We start from the raw sequence: 27,456 nt of genomic DNA, 5'->3' as shown, positions 1-27,456 counted from the left end.
TTTCTCCCCTCATCACCTAGTTAATGTAGATCTTAGCTTTCCCATTACAACTCAGATTCATTGCCTTTCTATAACCTCCTGATTTATGCTAAGGTCCTCAAAGTACTTCGGAGCTCTCCCTGTAATACTTGATATACCTGTCATCTTGTGGGGTTTTTCTGTTATTCTTTCGTTTGGTTGGCTTTTGCATGTGATTATTTGATTAATGTCTACTTCCTGCAGTAAACAAGTTCTATGGAGGGAGTCCCCCTCATCCATCTATCCTCAGCCCCTAGCACACAATAGATACTCAATAAATATTTGCCAAATAAATGAATGACCAATTTTGTATCTTCTCAAAAAAATTTTAGTAAAATTTTTCTTAGGCAAGTGGTGACAAAAAACAAATTAATGAATTCACAATAATTCATTTTAAGAGAAAAAAGGTATTTATATGATGACATTTGCAGTGTATCTTTTGTGCCAGACGTATTCTTTGTATAAAAGTATTTTCTTAAATAAGCTCTTCTCAAAAGTACTATGAAAGATCATTTTATTTAACAGAGAGTGAGTTATTGTGTGTGTATGTATGTATGTCAAATACACACAGTGTTATGGTGTATATGTTATAGATAAAGCTTGCAATGCAGACATTGTAAAATTTCTATTTATTGCCAAAAGGTTTGAGGCCAAGTGTTGAACCACAACAGATGGAACTTGTGTTAAATAATTCCACAAAAGCAGTGTAGACACACCTTAGAATGCTCTTAAACACCAAGAATGTACATGCATGCAGGTGGGACAATGGCTAACGTGTGCAACTTGTACAGCCCAAACAAGGTGACCCTCCTTATCACAGAGCTGGTACAAGTGTGTCAGATCTATTTTTTCCCATACAAGGAAAGCTGTACAATGTCAAGGCCATGCGGGAAAGCACTCAACATTTTAAACTGTCTAAAATCCTATGGTCAGGTGTTGCCAGCAATACCTATCCATGACATCATATTAATGAGATGACAGCATGGGACCAACATGGGAAGTGTGTATGGAACCCTTTTTTATTCAAAGTTCAAGAATAAGATTGAGCAATTCTCTCCATTCATTTCTACCACCTCTGATCTTTTCCCATTGGTCCCTGTCAGTCATTACTGGGCAAGTCTGGGCCAGTCTTCTTTGATAGGTTCCCATAAGGGCACAAAGATGACCATACTTACTGCTCAGAACTTACTGAGCAGGTTACCTTCTTGGCAAGTGGCCTTAAAATTTTTATTTCACTGATGAAACCATAAGTAAGCCAAATTCCACAAACATTGATTCTGAACATTTTCTTCTATAACTCTATTAACTTAAGCCAAGGACATGCATATGATCTTATACTGCTATTCTATTCTTTAATTTTATGGAAAGGTCATAACAATTTTCTTCCCACTACTGGTTTTGCAGTTTTACTATTTTGGATATTGTACGACCTATTACTGTCATCTACCATGAGGCTACTATCATTTCCTAGAAGTTCCTGAGCTATGTTAGAATAACCTGGGGATCCTGTTAAAAATGCAGGGTCCTTCATCCTACCCCAAAATTATGATTCAGTCGGTTTGGGGTGGTTCCTTGTAGTGTGCGTTTTAAGAAGCCAGCAGGTAATTCTGATGTAGGTGGCCCTCAGAACACAGTGTGGGAAACACTGCTCTACAAGCTTATAAAAGAGTAGTTCTGAGGCTTTTTTTAGAACAATATTTCAGTGATTAATAGAGAAGCCTAGAAAGCAGACTACATTTTAATGGGTATGAAATTACTGAGAAAGGAAGCCATTCGGCACACGTGAAAGTGCCCTCAAAGGGCTGCTGTCAAAATGAGTTTGTCCTTTTTTGGACCCCACGCATCTTGTAGGATGTTACAAAATGGATGCTGGATGATACCTCCTCGTTTATTTACTACTGTAAGGAAATATGGGCTTCTAAAACACTGCCTGGATATTCATACGAAACATGCCATTTGTTACGATCCTTAGTGATTTCAGAAACCACAGATGCTCAGCCTACTAAATGTGGCTCCTATGACCTCCTCATTTAATGATTCTATCCCTCTTTAAGCATATCCTCTGTAATTAGAGTTGGCTTTATTAGAACTGGCACACATACAAGAAAATCAGTAAAACCATAGAAGGGAATTGAAGTAAATTTGAGACTCTCAATACATACAAAATAATTCCCCACAGACTGTACAGGAGTTGTAATTCCCAGAAGCAGTCATTTCAAGGGAAAATTTTTTAAAAGACATACTTTTTCTCAGTTCTTATTTTAAAACTAAGTATTTGAGATTTACGTTTTTTCTTCCAGAATATGCCTTCTTTTGAAGGTATTTGTCTTTAACAATCAAAAAATATCTAAGAATTCGAATATCACAAATTAAATTCACAACCATCTTAATTATTCTTGTACAATGCAATACTTTCAAGACAAAAGTTGCGTAAGCCAAAAAGCACACAGTATAAGGAACTTCTGGGTGTGGATAGAAGTCAGTACAATGTGAATAGTAGTTAATGGTGGGGGACGTGTCACCACCTACTGTCATAAGAATAAGCAGGAACTCTGGAATAAAAGGGAGCGACCACCAATGATGTGGAAAAGGCTCCCAGTGCAGCCCAATCCACTATTGGATTAGCTTGAATATGGCAGTCTTTGTGAATAAGTGGATCTGTTACCAACAACTGAAGAGTTCACCTCCCTTTGGGACTCTTTGAATTGCTTGTCACACCTCAAGTTCAAAGCCTGCAGTCCTTGAAATTTAAAAGGGTTTCCTGTTTTACTCTGAATTCTCTCACTGTTCCTAACACTTTCATATAGTATAGGTTTCATTACATTCTTAATTGGAGGAAGGGAGATGGGTTTTATCCTAAAGTCATTAGGATATGTTATTTATAAAAACCACCTGTTCATCATCACAGTAAGAGATGATGATGATTTTATGTTCATGATCATGGTCATGATCATGATGATAGTAGCTACTATTTGTTGACCCCTTATTATGTACCAGGACTTGGTTAAGCAAGGCTACTGTTAACCTTTACAGCATTTCTGTGCCTTTATTTATGGTGGATGATGTCCACTTGGGGGTGTAGACTTAAACAGCAAAATTCGGGCTGAATTTCAGCCCCTACTTACCCCTTGGCTGAGTGCTCTTGTGCAGTGAACAGCCTGCACAGCCATTCACAGTGGCCCTGTTGTTAAGCATGACGTCTTTGGAGAAGAGGAAATTGAAGCTCAGTGAAGTTAAACAACTTGTACAAGACCAGTCAGCTGTTAAAGTAACAGATTCTGGACTTCAGCTGAGGTCTGACTCCAAAGTCACTGCCCTTACCTCATCAACCCTAGGCCTAGGCCAGAGAAAGCCTTTGGTACAGCCTTGTATGATTTATTATAGTAAGGAGTAAACGTGGCGTCCAACACACTATGTTTAACTAAATTATAATTGGCTAAAAACATATTCACAGTTGCAACAGATCTTAAAACAAGGTGGAGACCTTGAATTATTGAGCTCTTGTGCTCTTGAGATAAAAGGGTTATATGACTACAGAAATTATTATTTTTTATGATATTATGTTACAAAGTATTAGCTTCCACTTTTCACGATGTCCAGGGATCTTTAGGATTAGTCTCTTCTTGAATCTCACATCTCATCTCTTGTTTGCCAAGCCCCACCAGGTTCCATCACAAAGAATGAGTGACAGTTCCTAGAATGCATTTCATGCCCACTCTGTCAGCCTCAGCCCTTTGCATATGTTTTTTTTTTTTTTTTCAGAATATCCTTCTTCACTTCACCTTCATCACTGCTACTTGTCCTTCAGAATTCAGCTCAGACACATATTCTCCAGGAAGCTTTTCTGCTTCCTACGCCCAGTTTAGAATAGGTGCCTCTCCAGGGTGTTCCATTCTCCTTACCTCTGGCTTTCAGTTACATTCTGGCAGGAGATCAGAGGGAGGGAGCAGAGTGAGGTCTGCTTATTTATTCCCAACTCCCTCCCTGCTTGGTCACCGCAGGTTGACTGTGTCCTCAATCCACAGCCACAACTCCTGTCAGGCACCGCTCTTGCATACAGGTCTCCTTCTGGGTCCTAACTGTTCTCTTCGCTTTCCTCTTCAGCCAGAGAGGGGTGTTATGCCTCCTCCTGGCTCCTGGCCCCAGAGTACTAAGGTGCTTTTCCTACACCTTGCCCACATCTGTGTAAGTAGTCCCTTTATTAACTGCCCTCAGTTGCCCAGCTTGAGGTGCCCCCTGTTTCCTGCTGCAACCATCCCTGATCCATAGCAGATCCCATCTGGGGTCTGTGAGGCTTCATGTCTGTGCTGGCTGGACCTTCACAGGCTCTAGGCCCCTCCTTGGTCCTTAAAAACAAGGTCCTTTCTAATGGGGTTTCAGAAGAACTTTCAAATGAAGTCCAATATGGCCTCCCCATGACTATTTGATACCCAATCTCTTTCCTGGATCTTGCACCAAAAAATCTTGAATCGCCTGCCGATCCCCCACCTTCAGCTCATGACTTTGACCAAAGTGACTGCTTTACTTGCAGAAGAAGTGAACTTGCTTCTGAGTTCATTGATTCTTCCAGCTTCTTTAAGTTTTTTTTTTTTCATGCACTTTCCCTCACATGTCCCACTTGTTACCTCAGGTCTTCTCTGTACTCCTCCTAGAAGTTCCTTTCTCCCTTCTTCAGCAGGGGCCCAGCCCTCATGTCACCCTCTCCCAGCTAGAAGTAGAATTTCCTCTCTTTGAGTTCTGTAATGCTTGGCTTTTACTTCTGCAGGGGCACTTGCCAAACTCTACACTGAGTTGTCAAATTTGTAAAATGCTTTATCTCCCCACAAGATGATAAATTCAAGCTCTCTCTGAGCTGGGCTTTATGACCCCCTCAGATCCAAACACAGTGCCTTTCAGCTTATCTGTGCTCGAAATTATGTGTGAGATGACTGGATATGGTTGGTAGATCAACAGAGGAATATTCTTTCTTGCTTTAAGGTATCTGGGTCTGATATTATTTCACTCTTATTCACCAACTTTGTGTTGAGTAAGACTAACACCTTCAAATTTCATCTTTTATCAACATAAATATTTTCAACTCTTGGTGCACAAAAGGAATACAATTAATATATGACCATTTGTATTAGCACTCTAAAAGACTTTTAAGTTGATAAACATGGTAATAGTTTGGGTTCCAGTTGCACTACAGAATTCAGTTTAATATTCCATAGTTTTTTCAGCCAACTGATAATTTAAAAAAGGAACAGATCCTGGTTGGTAAAGAATGTCTTAGCCAAATTGTGGTACTTTGAACGAAATAATGTGTTAATTGGCAAGTGAGAAAATATTTAAGTATCCTTTATGCATTATGTGCAAACAAGATAGTTTTAGACACAATCATTCCCTCATAGTCTCATTCCACATGTTATTTTTCAAGTGGAATATGATCATCCTTAGAAAGAATTAGTTCCCTGTTTTGACCATGAAGAGACTGCAATATCATATGAGAATTATTGCTTACTGGGACGTGCTATGGGCAATAGACCTATTAAAAGGACACATGGCCAGTCACGCATTTGCCAGACATAATTATTAAAAAAAAAAAAAATTTTAGGGCCTGGGATAGCCACTGGAAAAAAATTTAAGTCTTTTTTTTTCTTTTTTTGCCTTTTGAAACTATTTTTAAATTAATCCTACAGCTACAAATAGCCTGGCTTTTACAAATTATCTGAAGCTGACTCTGATGCCTAAGTTAAGGCCCTAACATGCAGCTAGTTTAAAGTGCTGCTAACATTTCCTTCCTAAAATCCTTTCCATGGACTTTTCCCCTGGGATCCACTTTTACTGGGCTACAGTGAAAAGTCTTCACTTAGCAGCGTTTCTCCATCATCCTTCATCCTTTTGTTCTCCAGTAAGCCTATCATTTTCTCTGGAGTCTCTCACGGTCATTGTGGGTATGTGGGTATGATATCCCAGCCACTCCATGTCTCAAACAATTCCTTCAACTATTTTGCCAAGTGTGACTTCCGTCACATACACTTAAAGTGAAACATTTGGACCTGCCTTGAGATTTGGATCTATGTTGAGGAGAAGTTCTTGAAGCTAATTCCCTATGTCAGATCTAGAAGGACACATGTGCTTAAATATTACCTAAACCAATCGTGATTTCAAATCAGCTCAGATATCATGACTATTTCAAATGTTTCTTTGAGTAAATATGGGAGAAAGACTGGAAAAATCTTCTGTTATTAAATGACATTGCATTATATTAAATCATCTTACCATTAAAAATGGCAAGACAGCAATGTGGTTACAAAAGGTGAAGTAAGTTCTTTAATAAAAGAGGGGGGGCAGGGGTAGTAGTTCTTTGCTACTTACCTAGAGTCTTCACATAAATTTCTTTATTTTGATTTTTGATCTCTCAACATCCTTGTAAAGCAGGTGGGAGCGATTATTATTTCCTCTTTGCTGAGAAGAAATCAGTGGTTAAGAGGACTCGAATCTAACTCTTCTGAATTGTTATTCAGAAATCCTTCAACGTTACAATTAGATCAGCATTTTTTTTCTAATTTGAAAGCATAGGAAATGGGTGTTTTAGAAAAAAATGAATCCTATTTTTGGCTTGGGTTTTTTCTTGTTGTTACTTAGTTGCTTGTTGGTTTGTTTTCTCCTCTTGGACCTCCGTTGGACCTTCCCTTCCTCCTCCCAGACAGGCTGCTGCACTCTTCATGACTCAACAGCACGTGTTAGCAGATTCACGGAACCCCTAGCCCAGGCCGACACTGTGAGCACATGGCAAGCAGGCTGTCCCCGCCCTCTAGGACCAATAGCATGTGGGGAAGACACAGTGTCCTAAGTGCTTTACCTGCTGTACAAAGGAAGCAAGCACTGTGTTTATGGAAAATTTAAATTTGCAAAGAGCATACTAGCTTTAAGAAAGCTCTAAATCAGATGATTCCTAGTAAAGCAAAGCAGAACACTGAGATAATTTTCTTGACATTGATTGTCAATGATTCTTGAGTGACTGCTTTCCATACCCTCTGCTATACGTAGTACTAGCCACCATGGAGCATCGCAGAAAATGGGGGACACTTCTCATCACTGAAGCCTCAGATTAAATGCCACCTCAAATATGCAAGCTCTTTCCTGACCACTTAAATGCATGTGCACCAACCCCCAAGTCACTCACTCTCTATTCTATCTTCATCGTAACCCTATCACTATCTAACAATATATTTCATATGTTGTTTCAGTTATTAGCCTTAATTTGGGATTGACAATGGAACATCCAATTGACTAGTCATCAGACAAGAAGGGAAAAAAGCTAGATTAACTTTAATAGAACTTTGTTTATAAAAACTATACATTGCATTATTCTTACCCCAACAGTGCTGTTAAGGTGGACAAATCCCCTGTCTGAGGTAATTTTTTTACCTACATTAGATAAGAGAAATGGTAGATGGGAAGGATAGGTTGTGTTCATATGGTCAAAGAGGTACTGTCCAAATTTCATAGTGATGAACAAATTTCATTACTTTCAAGGTGCTATGAAAATTGAACATTAATGTATATAAATAAATATTGTCATACTCCCCAGAAATCAGATTCTTTCACATGAATTTGAAATTTGAAGAGTGAATGTTATGTAGTTGGTAAAACAAATGGAATTCTTCAGTTCAACATTTAAACTTCTGACATTGTAACTGGTCTTCTAATTCTATGGTTATGTGTAATCATACACACTCTACTTCAATGTAAAATGAATCCATTCATTCATTCATTCAACAAAAATTTATAGACTCCATACTAGGTTAGATGCCTGATATAACAATAGTGAACAAAGCAAAGACCCTGCCCTCATGGAGCTTTCAGTTGAATGGGAAAGAAAGATATTAATAAGGTAAATACCAATAATCATCTACAAATGATGATACCTGATAGAAAAGAAACACGCCAGTTGCTTTGAGAACATATAGAAGACAAAGTCACTCGAGTCTGGGTTTGGGAAAGGTCTCCCAGAGGAAGCAACGTTTGAGTTGAAACATGAAATGATCAGTTTTTAACTAGGTGAAGATTCAAATATGGACAGTGGAGATAGAGTGTGTGTGTTCCAGAGTGGAAAAATCACGTTCAGAAGAGTTAGGTAAGGGCTCCCCTGGTGACGCAGTGTTTGAGAGTCTGCCTGCCAATGCAGGGGACACGGGTTCGAGCCCTGGTCTGGGAAGATCCCACATGCCGCGGAGCAACTAGGCCCGTGAGCCACAATTACTGAGCCTGCGCGTCTGGAGCCTATGCTCCCCAACAAGAGAGGCCGCGACAGTGAAAGGCCCGCACACCGCGATGAAGAGTGGTCCCCACTTGCCGCAACTAGAGAAAGCCCTCGCACAGAAACGAAGACCTAACACAGCCATAAATAAAATAAATAAATAATTTTTTAAAAAAAAAAAGTGAGGTAAGTTTGCCTTTGCAGCTGTTAAGGATTCAGAAAAACACATCTTTTGGAGCACTACATTGACTTTTGCTGACAAATAGCTAAATATACTTGGTTTATGATTATTTATAAAGCTATATTTCTAAGCAGTTCATGTGAACAGAATACCATGAAACAAAGGAGTCAGGAAGCACAGAAAGCTGAATGTCTGGATGAACCTTAAATAACTGCTAACCAAATGCTCTTTTCGTGAACTATGTTCCTTTTGCAAGTCTCGATGAGGGCTTTCAACACTTTCCCATTATCATATCTAAATTGTGCATTCTTTTAGGGACAAAAGGGGAAGGTTAACCAAATTCATAATTTGTTAGCCCACTATCCAAATGTACTTACTGGGTCTGGTTCAGTGTACAATTCTGACTTTTGATCACTTGCCAAATAAATAATGGAAAATAAATGGCTTGATCATTCTGTTACCTTCAACAGTTGTAAATCAAGATGGCCAGCCTCTCATAGAAGGAAAACTTAAAGAGAAGCAGGTCAGATGGAAGTTCATCAAAAGGTGGAAAACCCGCTATTTTACACTGGCTGGAAATCAACTTCTGTTTCAAAAAGGAAAGTCTGTAAGTGCCCCTACCATCTTTTACACTTGCATTTTTAAGGTCTTGATCTCTCTGCCAGCTAGGCATTTTGTCTTGAGTTAAAAAGCCAATAATTTTTTCCTTCTCCATTTTACAGTGTCATTTTATTATATATACCCCTTTGACTGTCTATTCTGTTCATTCCTATGTTAGTTGGTTCACTGTACCTCTTCAATCTGAAGAGGTACTTTCGATCTGAAGTAGGATGCTCAGTAAATATCCATATTCTGAACTTTCAGTGGGAAACTTGAGAAATAATATTCTATTGCAATCAGCAATGCAAAGTTATCCCTTTCTTTTCAAATCAGTTTTATTTATCATTAAACTCTACTCATTACAGATCAGGGAGCATGAAATTTTGACCTACTTCGTGACCATTTTGAGATATAATAATAATAACTTATCAGAGCTTATCACATGCCACACTGGATTGCCTCTATCTATCTTCGGAACAATCCTTTGAGGTCAGCACTATTGTTATTGCCATTTTATAGATGGGGAAACTGAGGCACAAAGAGACTGATGGGCTTGTCCAAGGTTAGAGCCAGTAAGGTGAGAAAGGGTAAAACTGGAATTAGGCTCAGGCAGTGTGACACCAAAGCATGTTCTTAAATGAGTACACTGTCCAGCTTCCCATGTACACTTAAAATACAGGGTCAGTGGCAAACCAAACTGTGTCTGAATTAATTAATGAGAGTGTTAAATTACTTGAAAATTACATTTCACTAAGAGCACATGCTCTATATCTTTGGAGTGCTCATTAGAAAATTTGTTTGAACTTACTACTCAACAGGAATCAAGTATGGTGTATCTGAATTATGACGAATTCTGATCAATGCTCTTTTAGTTAATAAGACTTCACATTAACTTTTTGAATGAAAAAGAACATTTTGGTGACACCTATTTTGAGCTCATGTTACTTTCTTCATCTGGGTGTTTTATAAAATATACAGATGGGCTGAAGGTCTTTTTGAAGGGGAAGTATAATGGTGTGTTCAATTTGGAAAGTTATTGGAGGTTTAAGGAAACATTTTTTTAGCATAGGTTCACACTGAAGCATTTACAAAGTGTTTAAAATGACCATTTGAATTTCCTGTCTTTATTAAAGAAATCAGAATAGAAGTTAAGATGTAGTGATTTTTCAGATCCCTCTTATGCATTAACAAAGTAGAGTTAGTGCATAAGAATGTTTTTCCTGAACTCAAATAATGACCTTTATACTTCTTGATTTGGAGCTTTTTAATAAAGTTTAGAGAATAAGCTATTGTATGATTGGCTAACTTATTTGACATCTTTATCAGGAAATAATGGTTTGACATTCCAGAAATATGACAGAACATTTGGCTCAAATATTAGGAAATAATATAATATAGCGTGAAGACCACAGCAAAATCCCTCTCATCCCCAGGGAGACAGTAAACATGCAGTGGTCAGCAGTCCAGCTGAAGCTTCAGCCACATCTTAAAGGGCTTTTCTTGTAAATGAGGAAAATGTGCATTTTAAAGTAAGAACTAAAAGACTTTAGTGTTATTTTTCACTTTTTTTTTTTTTTTTTTGGCTGCATTGGGTCTTCGGTGCTGCGTGCAGGCTTTCTCTAGTTGCAGTGAGCGAGGGCTACTCTTCGTTGCGGTGTATGGGCTTCTCATTGCGGTGGCTTCTCTTGTTGCAGAGCACAGGCTCTAGGCACGCGGGCTTCAGTAGTTGTGGCGCGTGAGCTCGGTAGTTGTGGCTGAGTAATAGTACATATATGTACCATATATAGTGTATATATGTACCATATCTTCCTTATCCATTCATCTTTTGATGGACATTTAGATTGTTTCCATGTCTTGGCTATTGTGAATAGTGCTGCTATGAACATAGGGGTGCATGTATCTTTATGAATTACAGTTTTGTCCGGATATATGCCCAGGAGTGGGATTGCTGAATCATATGGTAATTCTATTTTTAGTTTTCTGAGGAACATCCATACTGTTTTCCACAGTGGCTGCACCAACTTACATTCCCACCAACAGTGTAGGAGGGTTCCCTTTTCTCCACACCCTCTCCAGCATTTTGTTATTTGTGGACTTTTTTTTTTTTTTTTTAATTTATTTTTGGCTGTGTTGGGTCTCCGTTTCTGTGCGAGGGCTTTCTCTAGTTGCGGCAGGTGGGGGCCACTCTTCATCACGGTGCGCGGGCCTCTCTCTATCGCGGCCTCTCTTGTTGCGGAGCACAGGCTCCAGACGCATTTGTAGACTTTTTAATGATGGCCATTCCGACTGGTGTGAGGTGGTACCTTATTACAGTTTTGATTTGCATTTCTCTAATAATTAGCAATGTTGAGCATCTTTTCATGTGCCTATTGGCCATCTGTATTTTTTCTTTGGAGAAATGTCTATTTAGGTCTTCTGCCCATTTTTCCATTGGGTTGTTTGTTTTTTTGTTGTTGAGTTGTATGAGCTGTATGCATATTTTGGAAATTAAGCCCTTGTCAGCCGCATCATTTGCAAATATTTTATCCCATTCTGTACTTTGTCTTTTTGTTTTGTTTATGGTTTCTTTTGCTGTGCAAAAGCTTGTAAGTTTGATTAGGTTTCATTTGTTTACTTTGTTTTTACTTCTAGTGCCTTGGGAGACTGACCTAAGAAAACATTGGTACTATTTATATCAGAAAATGTTTTGCCCATGGTCTCTTCTAAGAGGTCTATGGTGTCATGTCTATGTTTAAGTCTTTACTCCATTTTGAGTTTATTTTTGTGTGTGGTATGAGGGTGTGTTCTAACTTCATTGACTTACATGCAGCTGTCCAACTTTCCCAACACCACTTTCTGAAGAGACTGTCTTTTTCCCATTGTATATTCTTGTCTCCTTCGTTCAAGATTAATTAACCATAGGTGGGTTTATTTCTAGACTCTCTATTCTGCTGACATCAGTATTTTGAATTACTCTTTTTGTTTGATGCTCCTGAGATTTTTCCAAGGTGGACAATACACCATAGAAAGTTTAGGACGAGTGAAAAAGATGCCTTTCCACTGCAAAGTGAGAGAAGGGTGATTGTGAAAGGGAGATGGGAAAGGAGAGTTGGTAAGATTCTCAGACACAGGTACATTCTCCAGTAGACAGAATGGGCTCAGGGATGTTAAAGACCTGAAATTGCTTTAAAGAAGTATCTGACTCCTTAAAAATATTCATGCTAGCCCATCATGATGATTCTGGTGTTAGAGAGATCCTTAAGCATCTGCTTTAATGCAAAGAAAATGTAACATCATTAAATATTCCTTCCCTTAATGTTTGTGGACAAATCATGCTTCCAAATCTCAAGAGAGTTTCAAAAACAGTTTCATCTACTTAAACATTGGAACCCTGTTTGTTCAATTAATACCTCTTTCTCAGAGGTAACACAAAAGAAAATTCAATTTCAAGCCGTAAAATTATCTCAAATTCTGAGTTAATATTACCCCAAATTGTACTGCTGCACTTTGCTCTGTTAATACAGTGTTAGTATCAGTAGAAAATGACATAAAGTCAAAGAAATATGAATCAAGCATTTTTCCCAATCCCACTGTATAATCATTTTCTATAAATTGGCTATTTTGTTTCAACCCTAGATAGTACAACAAAAAGCCAGTTGCTCACTCCTTCATTTGCTCTAATGACTCTTTGAGGCTTTAGCACCCAAAATAACAAAGGTCTTAAGCCACATGAAGTGAAAGGATTCTGATCCTCTTAGAAAATTCTCCAGGAGCCAGAGATCTTTCCATACTATGAAAGCTAGCTCATGTTCTTTCCTTCCCATGCATTTCAGAAAGATGATCCTGATGACTCACCAATAGAACTCAGCAAAGTACAGAGTGTGAAAGTTGTGGCCAAGAAACGCAGGGACCGCTCTCTCCCTCGGGCTTTCGAAATCTTCACAGACAATAAAAGCTATGTTTTCAAGGCCAAGGATGAGAAGAATGCAGAAGAGTGGCTCCAGTGCATCAATGTGGCAGTTGCCCAAGCAAAAGAGAGGGAAAGTAGGGAAGTAACCACATATCTGTAGGGATCTGCAAGCCGACCTCACACCAGTGGTATACAATGGGCATTGCACTGTCATTGCCAATGTCAGGAAAAAGAGATAAACTCACCATGTCATGCTGTTTTTTATTAAATACCAATGGAGCAGTTTTCCCCAAGAAGCAGGACCTAAAAGTGGCAAGATCCTGAGTACATTTCAGATCCACATGGCATTTGCATTAACTCCAGAACAGCTGTGTGAGGCATATGGGAAAAGGGGCTACGGATGGTATGGAGCCAGAAAGGGGAGAGTAGGGATCTAGAAACTTCCGTAGACATGTTATTATACATTGTAAGAAAACAACTTTAAAAGATACCTGAACTACCTATCCTAAGGCAAGATTACGTACTTCTGATGAAAAATAATCTGTCAAAAGTACTAAAAGAAGAAAAAACCTACAAGGAAAAGTCAAATTGATGAACACTGAGGAAAACCATATAACTTACTTATGGAAATATAATTACATTTATCCTCTCCTAATGCAAGTGAGGCTAACACTTTGTAAAATGGTTCTCAAGTTAAGCCAATTATGTAATTAAATGTCCTTCAGAACTCCTTATTTGATTATTCCTTTTAGGTTCATATAATATGATCTAAAGTTTAGATACTTGGATATTTCTCCTGCCCAAGGCAGTAAGTATAAGCCAGGATAAGCACAGAAAACCATTTTCCCATCTTCAAAATATGTGTCATTTCCATTAAACTTTGAGATTTTAAAGTTCTATACGTTTCTTCTTTGTATTCAACATTTTAATATCTCCAAATTACAAACATTTATTGGTTTTTGCCATTATCCATAATTAAAAAAAAATTAAGCTGTAGTAGGCAGAATTCTAGAATGACTTCCAGTGACCCAAACCCTGGTATAACCTCCTCCCCCTGAGTGTGGCGGGACCTATAACTTGCTTCTAACTGATAGAATATGGCAAAAGGGATAGGATAGTCTCTCCCATGATTATGTTACATTACGTGGCAAAGATGAAGGAAATTTTCTATATATAATTAAGGTCCTTAATCAGCTGACTTTGAGTTAATTGAGAGGATATGATCCTGGGTGGGCCTGACCTAATCAGTTGAGCCCTTTGAAAGAGGGTGAACAAGTCAGAGTCTCTCCCACTGGCCTTGAATAAGCTGCCACGAGTTCTACAGCTTCAAGGAAATGAATTTTGCCACAATCAGTGAGCCGCTTGGAAGAGGATCCTGAGCCTCAGATGAGAGCCCATTCCCAGCCAACGCCTTGATTGCAGCTTTGCGAAACCTTGAGCAGAGGACCCAGCTAAGCCATGCTTGGACTCCTGATCCATGGATACTTTGAGATAATAAATAAGTGCTGTTTTAAGCTGTTAAGTGTGTGGTAATTTGTTATGTAGCAATAGATAACTAATACAAAAGCTTACTTGTAATACACATACAGGTTAATTTTTTTCTTTGAAATTTAGTAAACAAGGTCTAGTATAGAAACGTGGAGAAAGATTATAAGTAGTCAATACCCTGAATTCTACCCTGACTCTACTGCTAACTCACTAGGATAGGAAATATAAAAGAGACCAAGTTTGAGGAAGGAAACAATTCAATTTTAAGTTTTAACATAAAGTTGGAGAGTATTGTGAATCATAGAAGTTCTTAGAAGTTGGAAATAGAATTTGGAAAGTGAAAATTTGGCCTCATCATATAAATAGATGGTCACTGAAAATGTGGAATAAGATTAAATTACTCAGAGAGAATAAGACAAAAGAATTAATAAGGGCTTCCTTGGGACACCCAGGATTTAAGCAAGGAGGCTGATTAGTGTTCAGAGATGTTATAAACCAGAGGAAATAATGTCACATGCACCAAGGTTTTCAAGGAAAAGAGAGAGATTAGCCATGTGAAATCCTGAAGAGTAATCACTTAAGATAAAGAATGACTTTTGCAACCAAGAAGCAGTTGGTGTCATTGGCAAGAAAAATTTCATTGGAGTGATGAGGTGAAAGTCAATTTCAGTGGATTGAAGAATCAACAGGAGATTAAGAGTTTAAAGCAATAATTGAACTCTCCTTTCAGTAATGTGGGGCTAAGATGGAGAAAGTGTTTTTTGTTGTTTGCTTTAAGGATGCATTAGGCTTAAGGGAAAGAAGTTTAAAACACAGAAAGAAAGAGGAAAAATAGCTTTGCTTGAGCAAAGTTTCTGGAAGTGAAGGAAAACGATTAAAACTCCTTTATTCCACAGCAATTTATGGAGCAGCTACCAAGAAACAGGTACCATGGTTGGCCTGGAGATATAAAAATAAAAGATCCAGCTCTTCCCTTCAAGGAGTTTACAGCGTAGTGGAGGAGATGGACATGTACAACAAAAATTGAAATGCTATGTGGCAAGTGCCTTGATGGAAGTATGCACAGGGTCCTGAGGAAACATAGGAGAAGGCACCACTGTAAGTGACTTTGAACTCAGCTTGGGCTCCCTTACTGTTCCCCAGAGGTGTTAGAGAATGAGCTTGTCTTAAAGAACTAGTAGGAGTGTCATGGGCAGAAAAGGAGCAAATGGCCAGTAGAGGGAACCACCTTACAGAGGTGAAGGAGGAAGAGGGAACATGGTCTACTTGCAAAACAGCAAGTCCTCACCTGGGATTGGAACATATGGGACCTGTTGGGGGATGGTGCAGAATGATGCTGGAAAGGAAGGCCTGCAGGGCCATAGCGTGAAGGGCTTGGTTCCATGCTAAGGATCTTGAATTTTTTCCTCAAGATGGTGAAACATATTGAAAGATTTTAAGAAGATTTGCATTTAGAGAAATAATTTTGATCATGGTATAGAGAATGGATTGTAGCAGGGAGGTGATTTGGGAGGTTCTTGGAAGGTGGTGAGGACCGATGTAGTAGCAGAGGAGATAGAGGGAAATGGAAATGCAGGAAAATATTGAATTAATAAAATGGACGGGACACTAGTGGATTGGATGGAGCTGGGGTATAAAAATGGGAAGGAAGGAGTCTCTGATGACTCCAAGGTGCTTTGGGGAAGCTTGATGCATGATGATAGCATTCACTGAGATAGAAAATTCCAAAGCAACAGTTTGAGAGGTGAGGCAGGTGGTAAATTTAATTTTAATGTATACATTCAGAGTCTAGATAAGTGATTCACCTTGGACTAGAGGGACATCTCCTTCTATGAAGTTGGGCAGGAAAAGGGTGAGAATAGGCATAGTCATAAATAATTCTCTAAATAGTGTTTTTAAATCTGCCAGCTCATTCTTAAGAGTCAGTGAGTAACCCTAGATGGTTTCATCAATTAGGAAAAATTGGTAACAGACAAATAGAAATAGAGTAGTAAGTGACACTGTATTATTAATAATTTAAATGCCAGTAATATGCTCAAACCTTTCACAGAAGAGAGATTACAGTAAAACACTGGTTATGTCCTGATTCTGTTTTCACTGAATGCTTGTCTTAAGAAAAGAAGAGAATGGCCCTACGAACTCAATTTGGAGGAAAAGAATTATTTTTGTGGTTTAATTAACTAGATGCCTCTAGTTTAAAACACAACTCTCAGAGCCTTTGAACCAGTTCTAAAAAGAAGTAAATATATGAAATGTAAAGAATGATCTTTCTGGTTTCATTCCATGATGCAGTAATTCCAAATGCAGGCAGATCTTCCTGAGTTCAGAATCACACTAGGCATTTTAGAATCATTGTCTTCCCACTGATATTTCTGGCACTTCCACCCCTGTGGCCAGCTGGCTTACCACAGATTGGCCTTTCCCAAGAGAGCTGCTGTTCCTGGTCCCGATCTACGAAGAAACCGCTTTTCTAAACATGTTTAAACCTTTAAATATGTTGGTATGAATACAATTATAATCATAGACAGAAATTCAAGTGGTTTTCATTTTTACTTCATTTTGACTCTTTTCTCCTCCCAGATAACTGTGGAAACATAAATGTTTATGTGTGAGACTCTCATCTGGTTACTTCTTGAGAACCTGGAGTTTGGTAAAAATAAATACTCAATATTTTGCTAACACTAGGTTTTCTAGAAAATCCTTGGCTGGTGATGTTGAGGGACATTTACTGGGTCATCTTCAGTTTGCCTACTTTGGGGCTTATTTGTTATGTATTCTTAAACATAAATATAGATTACCTGGTTGAAAAAACATTCCCCATTTTAGGAAACAATTCTGAGATGAGGCAAGAGAATACGTGAGATAAATTCAAGGTGCATTGCAGAGAAGTAAATACCACAGATGCCCCAGTCAGGATTTCTAGTTCCCAAAAGCTAACTAAGTTCTTAGATGAAAAACCCAAGATGTTGTCTTGTTCCAGGATAGCACCAGGATATAGACCCCTTGGGGGTGGGGGGGGGGGTTCCTCCCCAGGGATGCTTCTGAAGGACAAAGGGGTTGGAAAATCAGGGAGAGCTCTCCCCAGGCAGCGGAGTCTGCAGAAAGTAGCACAGGATTTGGGCATGGACACATGAGGATTTGAGTCCTACTTCTACCCAAACTGAATTACCAACCTGAGAAAATCACTCCTCTCTCATCTCTGGGTTGGGGATAATATTATCTGTGGAGCACAGCTGCTATGAGGATTAAATGTCATGTAAAAGCCTCCAGCAGAGAACCTTTATCTTAATAGGTGCTTGGGAAAAACACTCCATTTTTTTTTTTTTTTTAATTTATTTATCAGTAATAGTGGCTCACGGGCTTAGTTGCTCCGCGGCATGTGGGATCTTCCCAGACCAGGGCCCGAACCCGTGTCCCCTGCATTGGCAGGCAGATTCTCAACCACTGCGCCACCAGGGAAGCCCAACACTCCATTTTTTAATCTACCACTATGGAAAAAAGAAATCCTACCAATGAAATTACGATGCAATACCTTAATAACAGTCCAATGAGTAGTGTTTTACCAAAATGTCTTTTATCTATTCTGAGGGATTTAGCAGTTTTTTTCTGACTTTAGGTACTTTGCATGTTATGTGATAGGTAATTCTATAGATTGGTACCTATTTCAGCAACACAGTGAAACATGGCTTTATTACGTGTTGATATCTTCCTTTCTTAAGTAAAACACTTGGTGGTTGCTTTGCATGACCATATGGAACCGTGGTCATTACTCCAATGATGGCTCTTTGGTTCACTAATGTCACATTTCATCCCAATCCTCTTATTTCTGCGCTTTTCTATGTACATGATAAATTTTTGTTTCAAAGTCAAATCATATTATAATTTGTTAAGACATACTAAACAGCAGTTGACATACTAAACATGTAGTGTCAACCATGTACACAATTCAATTGAAGTTACAACACAAAGAGCTGGGGCCAAGTTCAAGTGATACCTGGTCACAGTCATTCCTGGTGGATGACGATTGCACAACACCACTGATTGTAAGACACATCCCAATTTCAGAACTGGTAAATAATAGGAGAAAAAATGCAAATAAATGATCAAAAGTAAGTATTAATTTAAGGGTTCCACAGTATTCAAAACTGTATGTAAAAGTTTTGTGAACAGTAAATCATATGGCAAATATAAGAAATTTTAAAATCTTTTAAAATGGTTAAAATGCCCCCAGTGCACCCATTCTCAAAGCTATGAGATCAGCCATTCCTGTGCGTGCTTACCCTCTGTATTAGTCAGGGTTCTCCTTGTTCTATTCAGGTCCCCATAGATTGGATGAGACCCACCCACATTGGTGAGGGTGGATCTCTATTCAGTCTACTGATTCAAAGTGCTAATCTCTTCCAAATACACCTTCACAGACACACCCAGAAATAAGTTTTACCAGCTATCTGGGCATCCCTTAGGCCAGTCAAGTTGACATATAAAATTAACCACCACACCCTCTGTTTTGATGGAAATAAAAATAGCTAATGTCCACGTGTGTCTGGTGCCTCTGTGTCTCCCTTCCTGTACTCTCCTTTATCCAAGTCCCCTGCCCTGGCAGGGAGGCTACATAGGGAATGGACTAAGATGGCAGGGGTGAGGGTAGGGGCATGTGATGTGTCTTTTATCCACTGTCACAGATTGGGGAGCATGGGGGTAAATTGGGATGGTGTCTGAAGAGGAATCCATACCAAGAAGGAGGCGCATATCCAGATGAGTCCTAGAGGTCAGTCATGCCAGAGACAAGAGTAGGGAGGCAAGGCCTGGAGCCAGGTTGGAAGCTGGGGACCCAGGGAGGAGCAGAGGGAGGCGTAGAGCAGAGTAGGTAGAATGGATCCACTGTATGAACTGTAGCGGATCAGGACAAGCCCCAAGGCTGGGCTTTTCCAGGTACTTGCCTGGGCAAGGAAGCTTCTATTCAGTGCGCTTTGATGAGACAGGTTTCCACCTCCTCCTCTCTGTCCTTCTATTACCAGGTTACACAAGTCCTTCCAGCCTTGTTCTTGGCGGGACAGGCCACCAGCTCCACTGGAGGCCTGAGCTCCTGGGTGCTGCCATGAGAACCCCAGCCTCGCAGAGCAGTTTCCATATTGACATTCTTCTCATTCTACACCCCCAACGCAGCACATATTGAACTTGTCTACTTCAAAGAAAAAACTTTCTGGGGGTATGGGGAGGGGCGCCAGAAATCCTGGAACTTTCTTGTGCGTTATTCTGTAAGATGATAATCAGACACATTGTGTTTACATAATTCCTGATGCCTTTTTGAACAAACCTTTTTAAAGTTTTCGTCGAATAGAAAGAAAATACACTTCCTTCGTCTTTCAGTCAATAAAATGATTAGAATTCACTTTGGTACTGAGAACCTAGAAGAGTTATAAAATACTCAAATAATGTAAGAGTGGAAAGTACTCAAATGACAAACTTATTTGTTAATAGGAATAACAAGTGCTCCATGAGACCTCACTGGAAACTTGGGAGGAGACAGATAATAGTAAATTCTAATTTTTCCTTTTTGAATTCTTTTAGAATTCTTTTCTTGCCTTGTTTTATTTTTTAACTATCAGTCCACTTATGTCAGGATAATACACATTTGTCAGTATAGTACACATTTATACATATATACATACACATATTCTTTTACACAGGAGTTGTGACAACAAAACAATGTTGACATGTAGTTTGTAGAAATCAGTCTTATTATGTCATTGTCTTAGATTTCCCCCTCGCTCTCTCTATCTATCTAATTAGGCCGGATTTCATGTAATCAGAAGAACTTTGTGTGTGTTGCACTGTTCTTAACTGAGATTCACTCCTACACATCCGATAACATCTGGGAGTATTCTATTCCTCTTAATTCAAAGCTATTGTAATATGGAGGAATTGTTCTAAACGTCTTTTCTGTTAAGAGAGAAAAGCAATGATCCTGTTTGCCCAAACTAGCTCATAAACACAAAAATCAGAGTAAGGCCCATCTTTTTAATTTAACCAAAACCACGGTTTGGAAATGTCTTCAGAGTAAGGCCCATCTTTTTAATTTAACCAAAACCACGGTTTGGAAATGTCTGTCTTGAAAGATTAACCATGAAATATAATACTTAGGGTATGTGTGCTTTAAGTGCTGATTTGAGAACATTTTAATCAGGACTCACTAAAACATTTCATAGAGGGATATCTTAAGCTTTTCCACACAAACATCCCTCACCTATATATTCATGTTCTTGACATCACTATAATGTCCAGAAATCCTCCTGTTATATCAGCCTCAGGTGAATACAAATCAAATACTGCAGCCAATACTGTCATTGTGAGCTTCCAGTGTAAGGAAGTCACTGGCAGAATGTAAGACAGCCATGTAAACTAGGCCAAGTTCTTCCAAGAAAGGGGGCTCAGCATTTATCATTCAGTTAACAATATCATGGGGCGTTGGAGTTAGAAGAACCTTAGAGCACGTAGGGTCCAACCTCCTCTGCCCCAACCACGGAGAAGTCCCTTCCTTGTCATCATTGGCAGGTGTCATTACCAGCTGTTCAAACACTTCTAGGGACAGAGAATCCATTACTTTATCACCAGTCCACATGTTTTTTAAATTAATATTTTCTCATTATAAAAATAATATTTATTGTAGACAATGCAGAAAACAAAAAAGGACTATTAAAATAAAATACAACAAAAATTTCCCATAATCCCAAAACCCAAAAGCATCCTATTATGTGATTCCTATTAGGTTACTCATCCTTTGGATTGTTTTTTGGAAAATTCTGCCTTTTGGTAATTTCTAACCTTTGGTCTTAATTCTCTTTCCTGCAGCCACACGAAATGTCTGCTTCCTCTTCCCCAAGACAACCCTTCAAGTTGTTGATTCAAGATATTCATCCAACAAACATGTATTGCACATCCAACATATGCCAGATACTATGCCAGGGCATTGACTAGTAAATTGTCCATGCCTTTAAGAAACTCAGTAAATAAGTACATATTTATCCAGTATGTAAAACAAAACAGAAAGCACCTCTTATGTGCAGGGCCTGTGCTAGGCATTGGGAACGCTGAGGTCATCAAGGTATCCCAACCTTTGTGGAATTTATATTCTAGTAGAAGAGAAAGCTGTTAAAGTCGTTTCTTAATTATGAAATTGCCATGTGACCAGTACTTCGCGAAAGCACAATGGATAGAGATCATGAAATGAGAGGGCTGACCTAGTTAGGAATTTAAGGACAGCTTCCTGGAGGACGAGTTTTCTGACCTGAGATCTGAAGGATGAACATGAGTTATTAGTCTGCAGAAGAGGTGAAGGAAAGGCAGACCAGAAAGAGTGATCACAGTGAGAGATGACCATGGGGAGAAGAAAGTCACAGCCCATTGGAGGAATCAGAAACAAGCCAGTGTGTCCAGAAAACAGCAGGGAGGAGAGGAAAACTAATGAGGGTGGTGAGACAGGGGATATGGGCAAGTCTTGCAGGCCCAGAGGGAGAGCTGTTGACAGGCTTAAAACAGGGTGACATGATTAGGTCAACAGTTTTATAAGTCCTCCAGCTGCTGTGTGGCGAATGGGTTGCTGGGAAAGCAAGAATAGACACTGGGAGAAAGACAGGGGGCTACTAAGATAGTACAGGCAAGAGATATAATAAGAGCTTGTAAGGAGGGAGTGGCACTGGAAATAGAAATGGAGGGCTAGAGAGATATTTTTGAAATAAAAATTACAGGACTTGGCAATAGATAGGAACCCACCCTCAGGATTCTGGCACCAGTGGATTGGTGGTGGCACTGTTCTATAAAGAGAACGCTCAAAAGGGGTCAGATTTGAGGACAAGTCTTGTCTGTGGAGGAGGGATTATGAGTGTGTGATGTTGGGAGCTTGGCAGAGAGAGAGAAGGAGGCAGCTGACTCTTTGGAGGAGGTAGCAAACCTTCCACCGAAGAGGTGATAACATTCCGGGCCTTGGAGAAGGAATCCAATTTTCTTCTACTATGGACCTGTTCTTTCACACTCTCACAGTCAAAGAAGAGAGAGCTCATTCTAGTCTTAGGGAACAGTGCATGCAAAGACTCAGGATCAAAGTTAAGAGACAACATAACATAAGTAAGCAAGAATGAGGACAGAGTCACCTAACCAGATATCGAATCCAAGCCCCCTGCAGTTCTGGAAGTGTGGAGCCTTAACCACTGGACCGCCAGAGAAGTCCCCAGGGTCACTTATTTTTAACTACTTATTTTATTTGTGCCCTTGTCCCAAAAATAATTTATGATTTTTAAAAATTTTTATAGTAGATTTTAAAAATAAGTGTGATGGACACTGATTGTCCTAGTCTGTTCAGGCTGCTATAACAAATTACCCTAGACTGGGTAGCGTATAAATGATGGCCATTTATTTCTCACAGTTCTGGAGGCTGGGAAAACCAAGACCAAGGTGCCAGCAGTTTCGGCATCTGGTGAGGTCCCGCTTCTGGTTCACAGACAGCCATCTTCCTGCTGTGTCCTCACATGGCAGGAGGGGTGAGGGAGCTCTCTGGGGTCTCTTTTATAAGGGCACTGATCCCATTCATGAGGACTATGCCCTCATCACCTAATTACCTCCCAAATTAGGTCCCATCTCCAAACACCACCACTTCGAAGACGAGGTTTCAACACATGAATTTTAGGGGACACAAACATTCAGACTGATGCATTACCAAGGCCCTTCTCCAGTGAAGAACTTCGTGCCCCAGCACAAATTTGAACAGCTCTGAGGGCCCATTCTACCTCCAGAGCTCCCCATGGGGTCAGCTGAGGCTACCACTGGGGCTGCGTTAAAGCTCAGCTTCTCCCCCTCCCCAATCTTGATTCTTCTCCACTCCCTCCCATAGGTGTTGATCCTAAGGATACTCCTTAGTAAACATCCTGCACCTTAAATTCTGTCTCAAGGTCTGCTTCCCAGAAAGTCCAACCAGATTGAGAGTAAGTAAAGGCATAGAGCAGAAAAAAGTCACCAGGATGACGTAAGCAGATGAAATGCATGCTGTGAGGTTCTACCCACTGCAAAAGGCAGGTAGGGTTCAGAGCTGACTCCACGCTTCCATGCAGCCAAATTTAGGAGAGGCATTCAATCAGATCCATGAGTCACAGTTTCCCAGACTAAAAATAAACCATTTGCCCAGAGGAAGAAAATATTCCCGATACTGAGACCCAAGAATTTTTTCCTGTGGGGCCTCCCCAAGAGAACCCTATAGCAACAATAGCCTCTATATCTCCCCGCTCAGGGCAGGAGCATGTTTCACGAGATGTGTAAGGGTACAAACACCCTCATGACTTCGTACATATGAACAATGTAATTTTCTTTATTACTTTATATTAGACTTAATTTATGTCGAGCCCTGGATCCCATTTCACCTGGTGAAAAAAATGTCATCTTAGTCGGTTCAGGGGAAACTCAGTCAATTAGGAGTAGTCGCCATTTATTCAGGTTCTTCCTAGTCCCCCTTCCGCACAGTATTCCCAAATGTATTATTTATGCAACAAGGTTCATATCCCAGGTTCTTCATGGTCATGAAATTTTTAACCTCAAAATCCTGACTTGAGAGACTTAAAACCCTATTTTCTCAAAGTATTATCTCTGCTCTGAGTCTCAGAAGTTTATTCTGAAATTCAAAGGCTGACAATTCACTGTTACTTCTAACTTCTTTTCACATCCCTTTTCTGAGGCAATGGATACCTCCTGAAGTCTCAATGAGGAGGTAGAGGTGGGAGGGGAGGGCAAAAATGGGTCTACAGGAGATCAAATGAATAACAAGAGATTTTTTTTTAAAGCTTATTGGTTAATAGACTGTTATCATTTTTTCAAAATAATATTCTGCAGTGAAAACCAGTAGCACAACACTAGTATATAGAACAAAAGTAATTTGGGTGAGGGGCTCAAACTATGTGCTGCAGACAGACAGCATGTGGTAAGATGTAATTAAGTCAAGGATGTATTTTTTTATTGAAGTATAGTTGATTTACAATGTTGTGTTAATCTCTGCTGAACAGCAAAGTGATTCAGTTGTACATACGTATACCTTCTTTTTTATATTCTTTTCCGTTATGGTTTATCACAGAATATTGAATTTAGTTCCCTGTACTATAAAGTAGAACTTTGTTGTTTATCCATTCTATATATAATAGTTTGCATCTGCCACCTCAAACTCCCAATCCATCCCTCCCCCATCCCCCTTCCCCCTTGGCAACCAGAAGTCTGTTCTCTGTGTCTGAGTCTGTTTCTGTTTCTGTTTCATAGATATGTTCATTTGTGTCGTATTTTAGATTCCACATACAAGTGATATCATACAGTATTTGTCTTTGTCTGTCTGACTTATTTCACTTAGTATAATACCCTCCAAGTCCGTCCATGTTGCTGCAAGTGGCATTATTTCGTTCTTTTTTTGTGGCTGAGTAGCATTCCACTGTATATATGTACCACACCTTCTTTAAGGGATACATTTTAGAGTGGAGGAACGGATAGACTGCACAACTTTAAGCATCCTTTCACAATGATCCTCCAAGTGGAATTAGGATTCTCTATTATTTATTTATATAATATTGTAACAGGGAAGAACCTTTTGTATTCTATTACAAGTTAGTCACTAAAGGGATGTTGCCTATAAGCTTAAATTATACATAATGGTCCATCTCTGGGAACCCTGCCTCCCAGGTAATGAGCATTAAGCTAAAATACCTTTGTTTAGCTCACAGGAAACATCCTAACCAGGCCCACCTGTGAATGACTGCAGGGAGGAAGAATTAACACACCCTCTGGAAGCTGACTGGAACCAGGAAATGTATGACTTTACTCCCTCCTCTTTTAGTATAAAAGAAGCCCAGGGCTTCCCTGGTGGCGCAGTGGTTGAGAATCTGCCTGCCAGTGCAGGGGACACGGGTTCGAGCCCTGGTCTGGGAAGATCCCACATGCCGCGGAGCGACTAAGCCCGTGAGCCACAATTGCTGAGCCTGCGCGTCTGGAGCCTGTGCTCTGCAATGGGAGGGGCCGTGATAGTGAGAGGCCCGCGCACCGCGATGAAGAGTGGCCCCCACTTGCCGCAACTGGAGAAAGCCCTCGCACAGAAATGAAGACCCAACACACCCATAAATTAAAATAAAATAAAATAAAAAATTTAAAAAAAAGAAGCCCAAATTCTTTTTATTTTGAGAGGGGAGGGGGAGGGGAGGGGAGGGGAGGGGAGGGGAGGGGGAGGGGGGGGGGAGGGGAGGGGAGGGGAGGGGAGGGGAGGGGAGGGGAGGGGAGGGGGATAATTAAAGATGAGAGATGCATCTTATATTTATTTTATTCTGTCTTGGTATTATAGAAATGTACGATCACTGTGTATTATCAATGAATGAAAATGATAAATGAAACAAAACCAAACATGAATTTAGATTTAACAGTCCCCAGCTTTGACAAAGATCCAACATCTAGTCTTTGAAATAAAAAGAGAGTAATGGAGCATGGTCAGATGATAAAACAGTTTATAGAAAGGCATATTTGAGAGTTAAATTCCATGAAGAAGCCTGAATTCTAACACAGGCAAAATGGCTCTTTGGGGACACGAGTCCACCATCTTCTCAGTTTCCTGGCTTTCCAAATAAAGTCACTGTTCCTTGCCCCAGCAACTCATCTCTCAGTTTATTGGCCTGTTGTGTGGCAAGCAGTACAAGCTTGGGCTCAGTAACAAATTTTGATGAGCCATCCAGGAGCCTTGCTGCTCGTGGCCAGCTGGTCCCAGTTGGGGAATTTTGGAGGTAGGCCTAGCACCTGCCAGGACCACTTGTCCTGAGGGTCTTCTCTTCAGAGTTCCTCCAAGCAGCACCGGCTGCCCTAGCACCTGGCAGTTAGAGCAAGGAGTCGACATTTGGGAGCCGACAGGCTCCATCCAGTAGGGTGAGTTGCTCCAGTGTATACAGCCGGAAACTTTATTTCCTCTCTGTTTGGGGCTTTTTCTCCGGAATAAGTCAATTTGTTTTGTTTTTGAGTGGGGTACCCTGTTGGAGAGAGGAAAGAGTTGTTGGTCTTTTACCCGATTTGTGAACCAGTTCGTTTGTTTCTTTGGATGCTAGCATTTGTGTGTGCCGTTTGTGTTTTGTTTGTCTTGAATTTCTATCTTTAAAAGTGGGGAGTGTTTCAACTATCCCTAAAGAAAGTCCTCTAAGGTGCATTTTGGATAAGGCATCTGATTACAGCCATGACCCCATGGGTGAGAGGAAGATGATATTTTATTGTAACAATGTATGGCCGCAGTACCTGTTAGGATCTCCACAGGGGGTTAGGCAGGGTTATCTCAGCACCGTGTGCACCATGTACTGCTACCCTTGCTGTGTTAATTACGTCGTTTATGGTCTCCTGTGTCATTGGCATATGTAAAAGCCCAAGACCAAACTTGAGGGTTTATTTAGGATTTTCTGTTTGTTCTTTGGGTTTTTCATTTTGTTTGGTACTGTTCCTCCATTTATAGCCAAATCAGTTTTGTGATACTTAAAACTTTTACTGATGTCAAATGGAGGAAGGGAACAGGAAAAAAACTGTCTGTTCTTGTCCAAGAGTGGGGCATTCCGAGGAAGAAGAGAAAGGTTCCACTTGAAAAATCACCAAAAGCTATAAATAGAAACAGAAGTGTCTTTTCCATAAATATTCGTTAAAAAGGGTTTAGCTATCTAGACGGATGACCTTGATTTATCCCATCTGCCAGAAATCCAATTTGAATCCAGCCTCTTTTGCAACTGATGGGTTTTACATTGTTGTACCCAATTCATGGTTAAAACTTTGGAATGGGAACTATGAGGTCCCTGTGTTTGTTTTTGTGTTTGTACATGTGTTTATAGATGTGGCATTGTCAAAATTAATTTGTAAAAGAACTCTATTTAATTAGCTTAAAGGAAATTAAGTTCTTATATAAATACTCAAATATAAAAGAAACTGGCCAGAATGAGTTTCAGGTTCACGTGATCTAGGAACTATTCACTATTGAATTAATATCTGGTGTTACAG

The 27,456-nt window shown here is 39.8% G+C and overlaps 1 protein-coding gene across 5 annotated transcripts in view; it reads left to right on the top strand.

Moving 5' to 3' along the window:
- Positions 1-27,456, top strand: part of VEPH1 (ventricular zone expressed PH domain containing 1) — a 292,646-nt gene that overhangs the window by 200,557 nt on the left and 64,633 nt on the right. For 4 of the 5 annotated variants that reach the window (XM_036850354.1, XM_036850355.1, XM_036850352.1 and 1 more), the window contains 2 exons: positions 8,915-9,051; positions 12,857-14,423. In XM_036850354.1, coding sequence (XP_036706249.1) covers positions 8,915-9,051; positions 12,857-13,093 — 374 coding nt within the window. In that variant the 3' untranslated portion in view covers positions 13,094-14,423. Of the gene's footprint in view, positions 1-8,914; positions 9,052-12,856; positions 14,424-27,456 lie in introns of those variants that run through there. The other variant, XM_036850356.1, reaches the window with a different exon arrangement.

Source organism: Balaenoptera musculus, chromosome 4 (genome assembly GCF_009873245.2).
Source record: "Balaenoptera musculus isolate JJ_BM4_2016_0621 chromosome 4, mBalMus1.pri.v3, whole genome shotgun sequence".
Classification (NCBI taxonomy): domain Eukaryota; kingdom Metazoa; phylum Chordata; class Mammalia; order Artiodactyla; family Balaenopteridae; genus Balaenoptera; species Balaenoptera musculus.
Note: the sequence above shows the minus strand (reverse complement) of the source record. Positions and strands in the feature narration are given on the sequence as shown.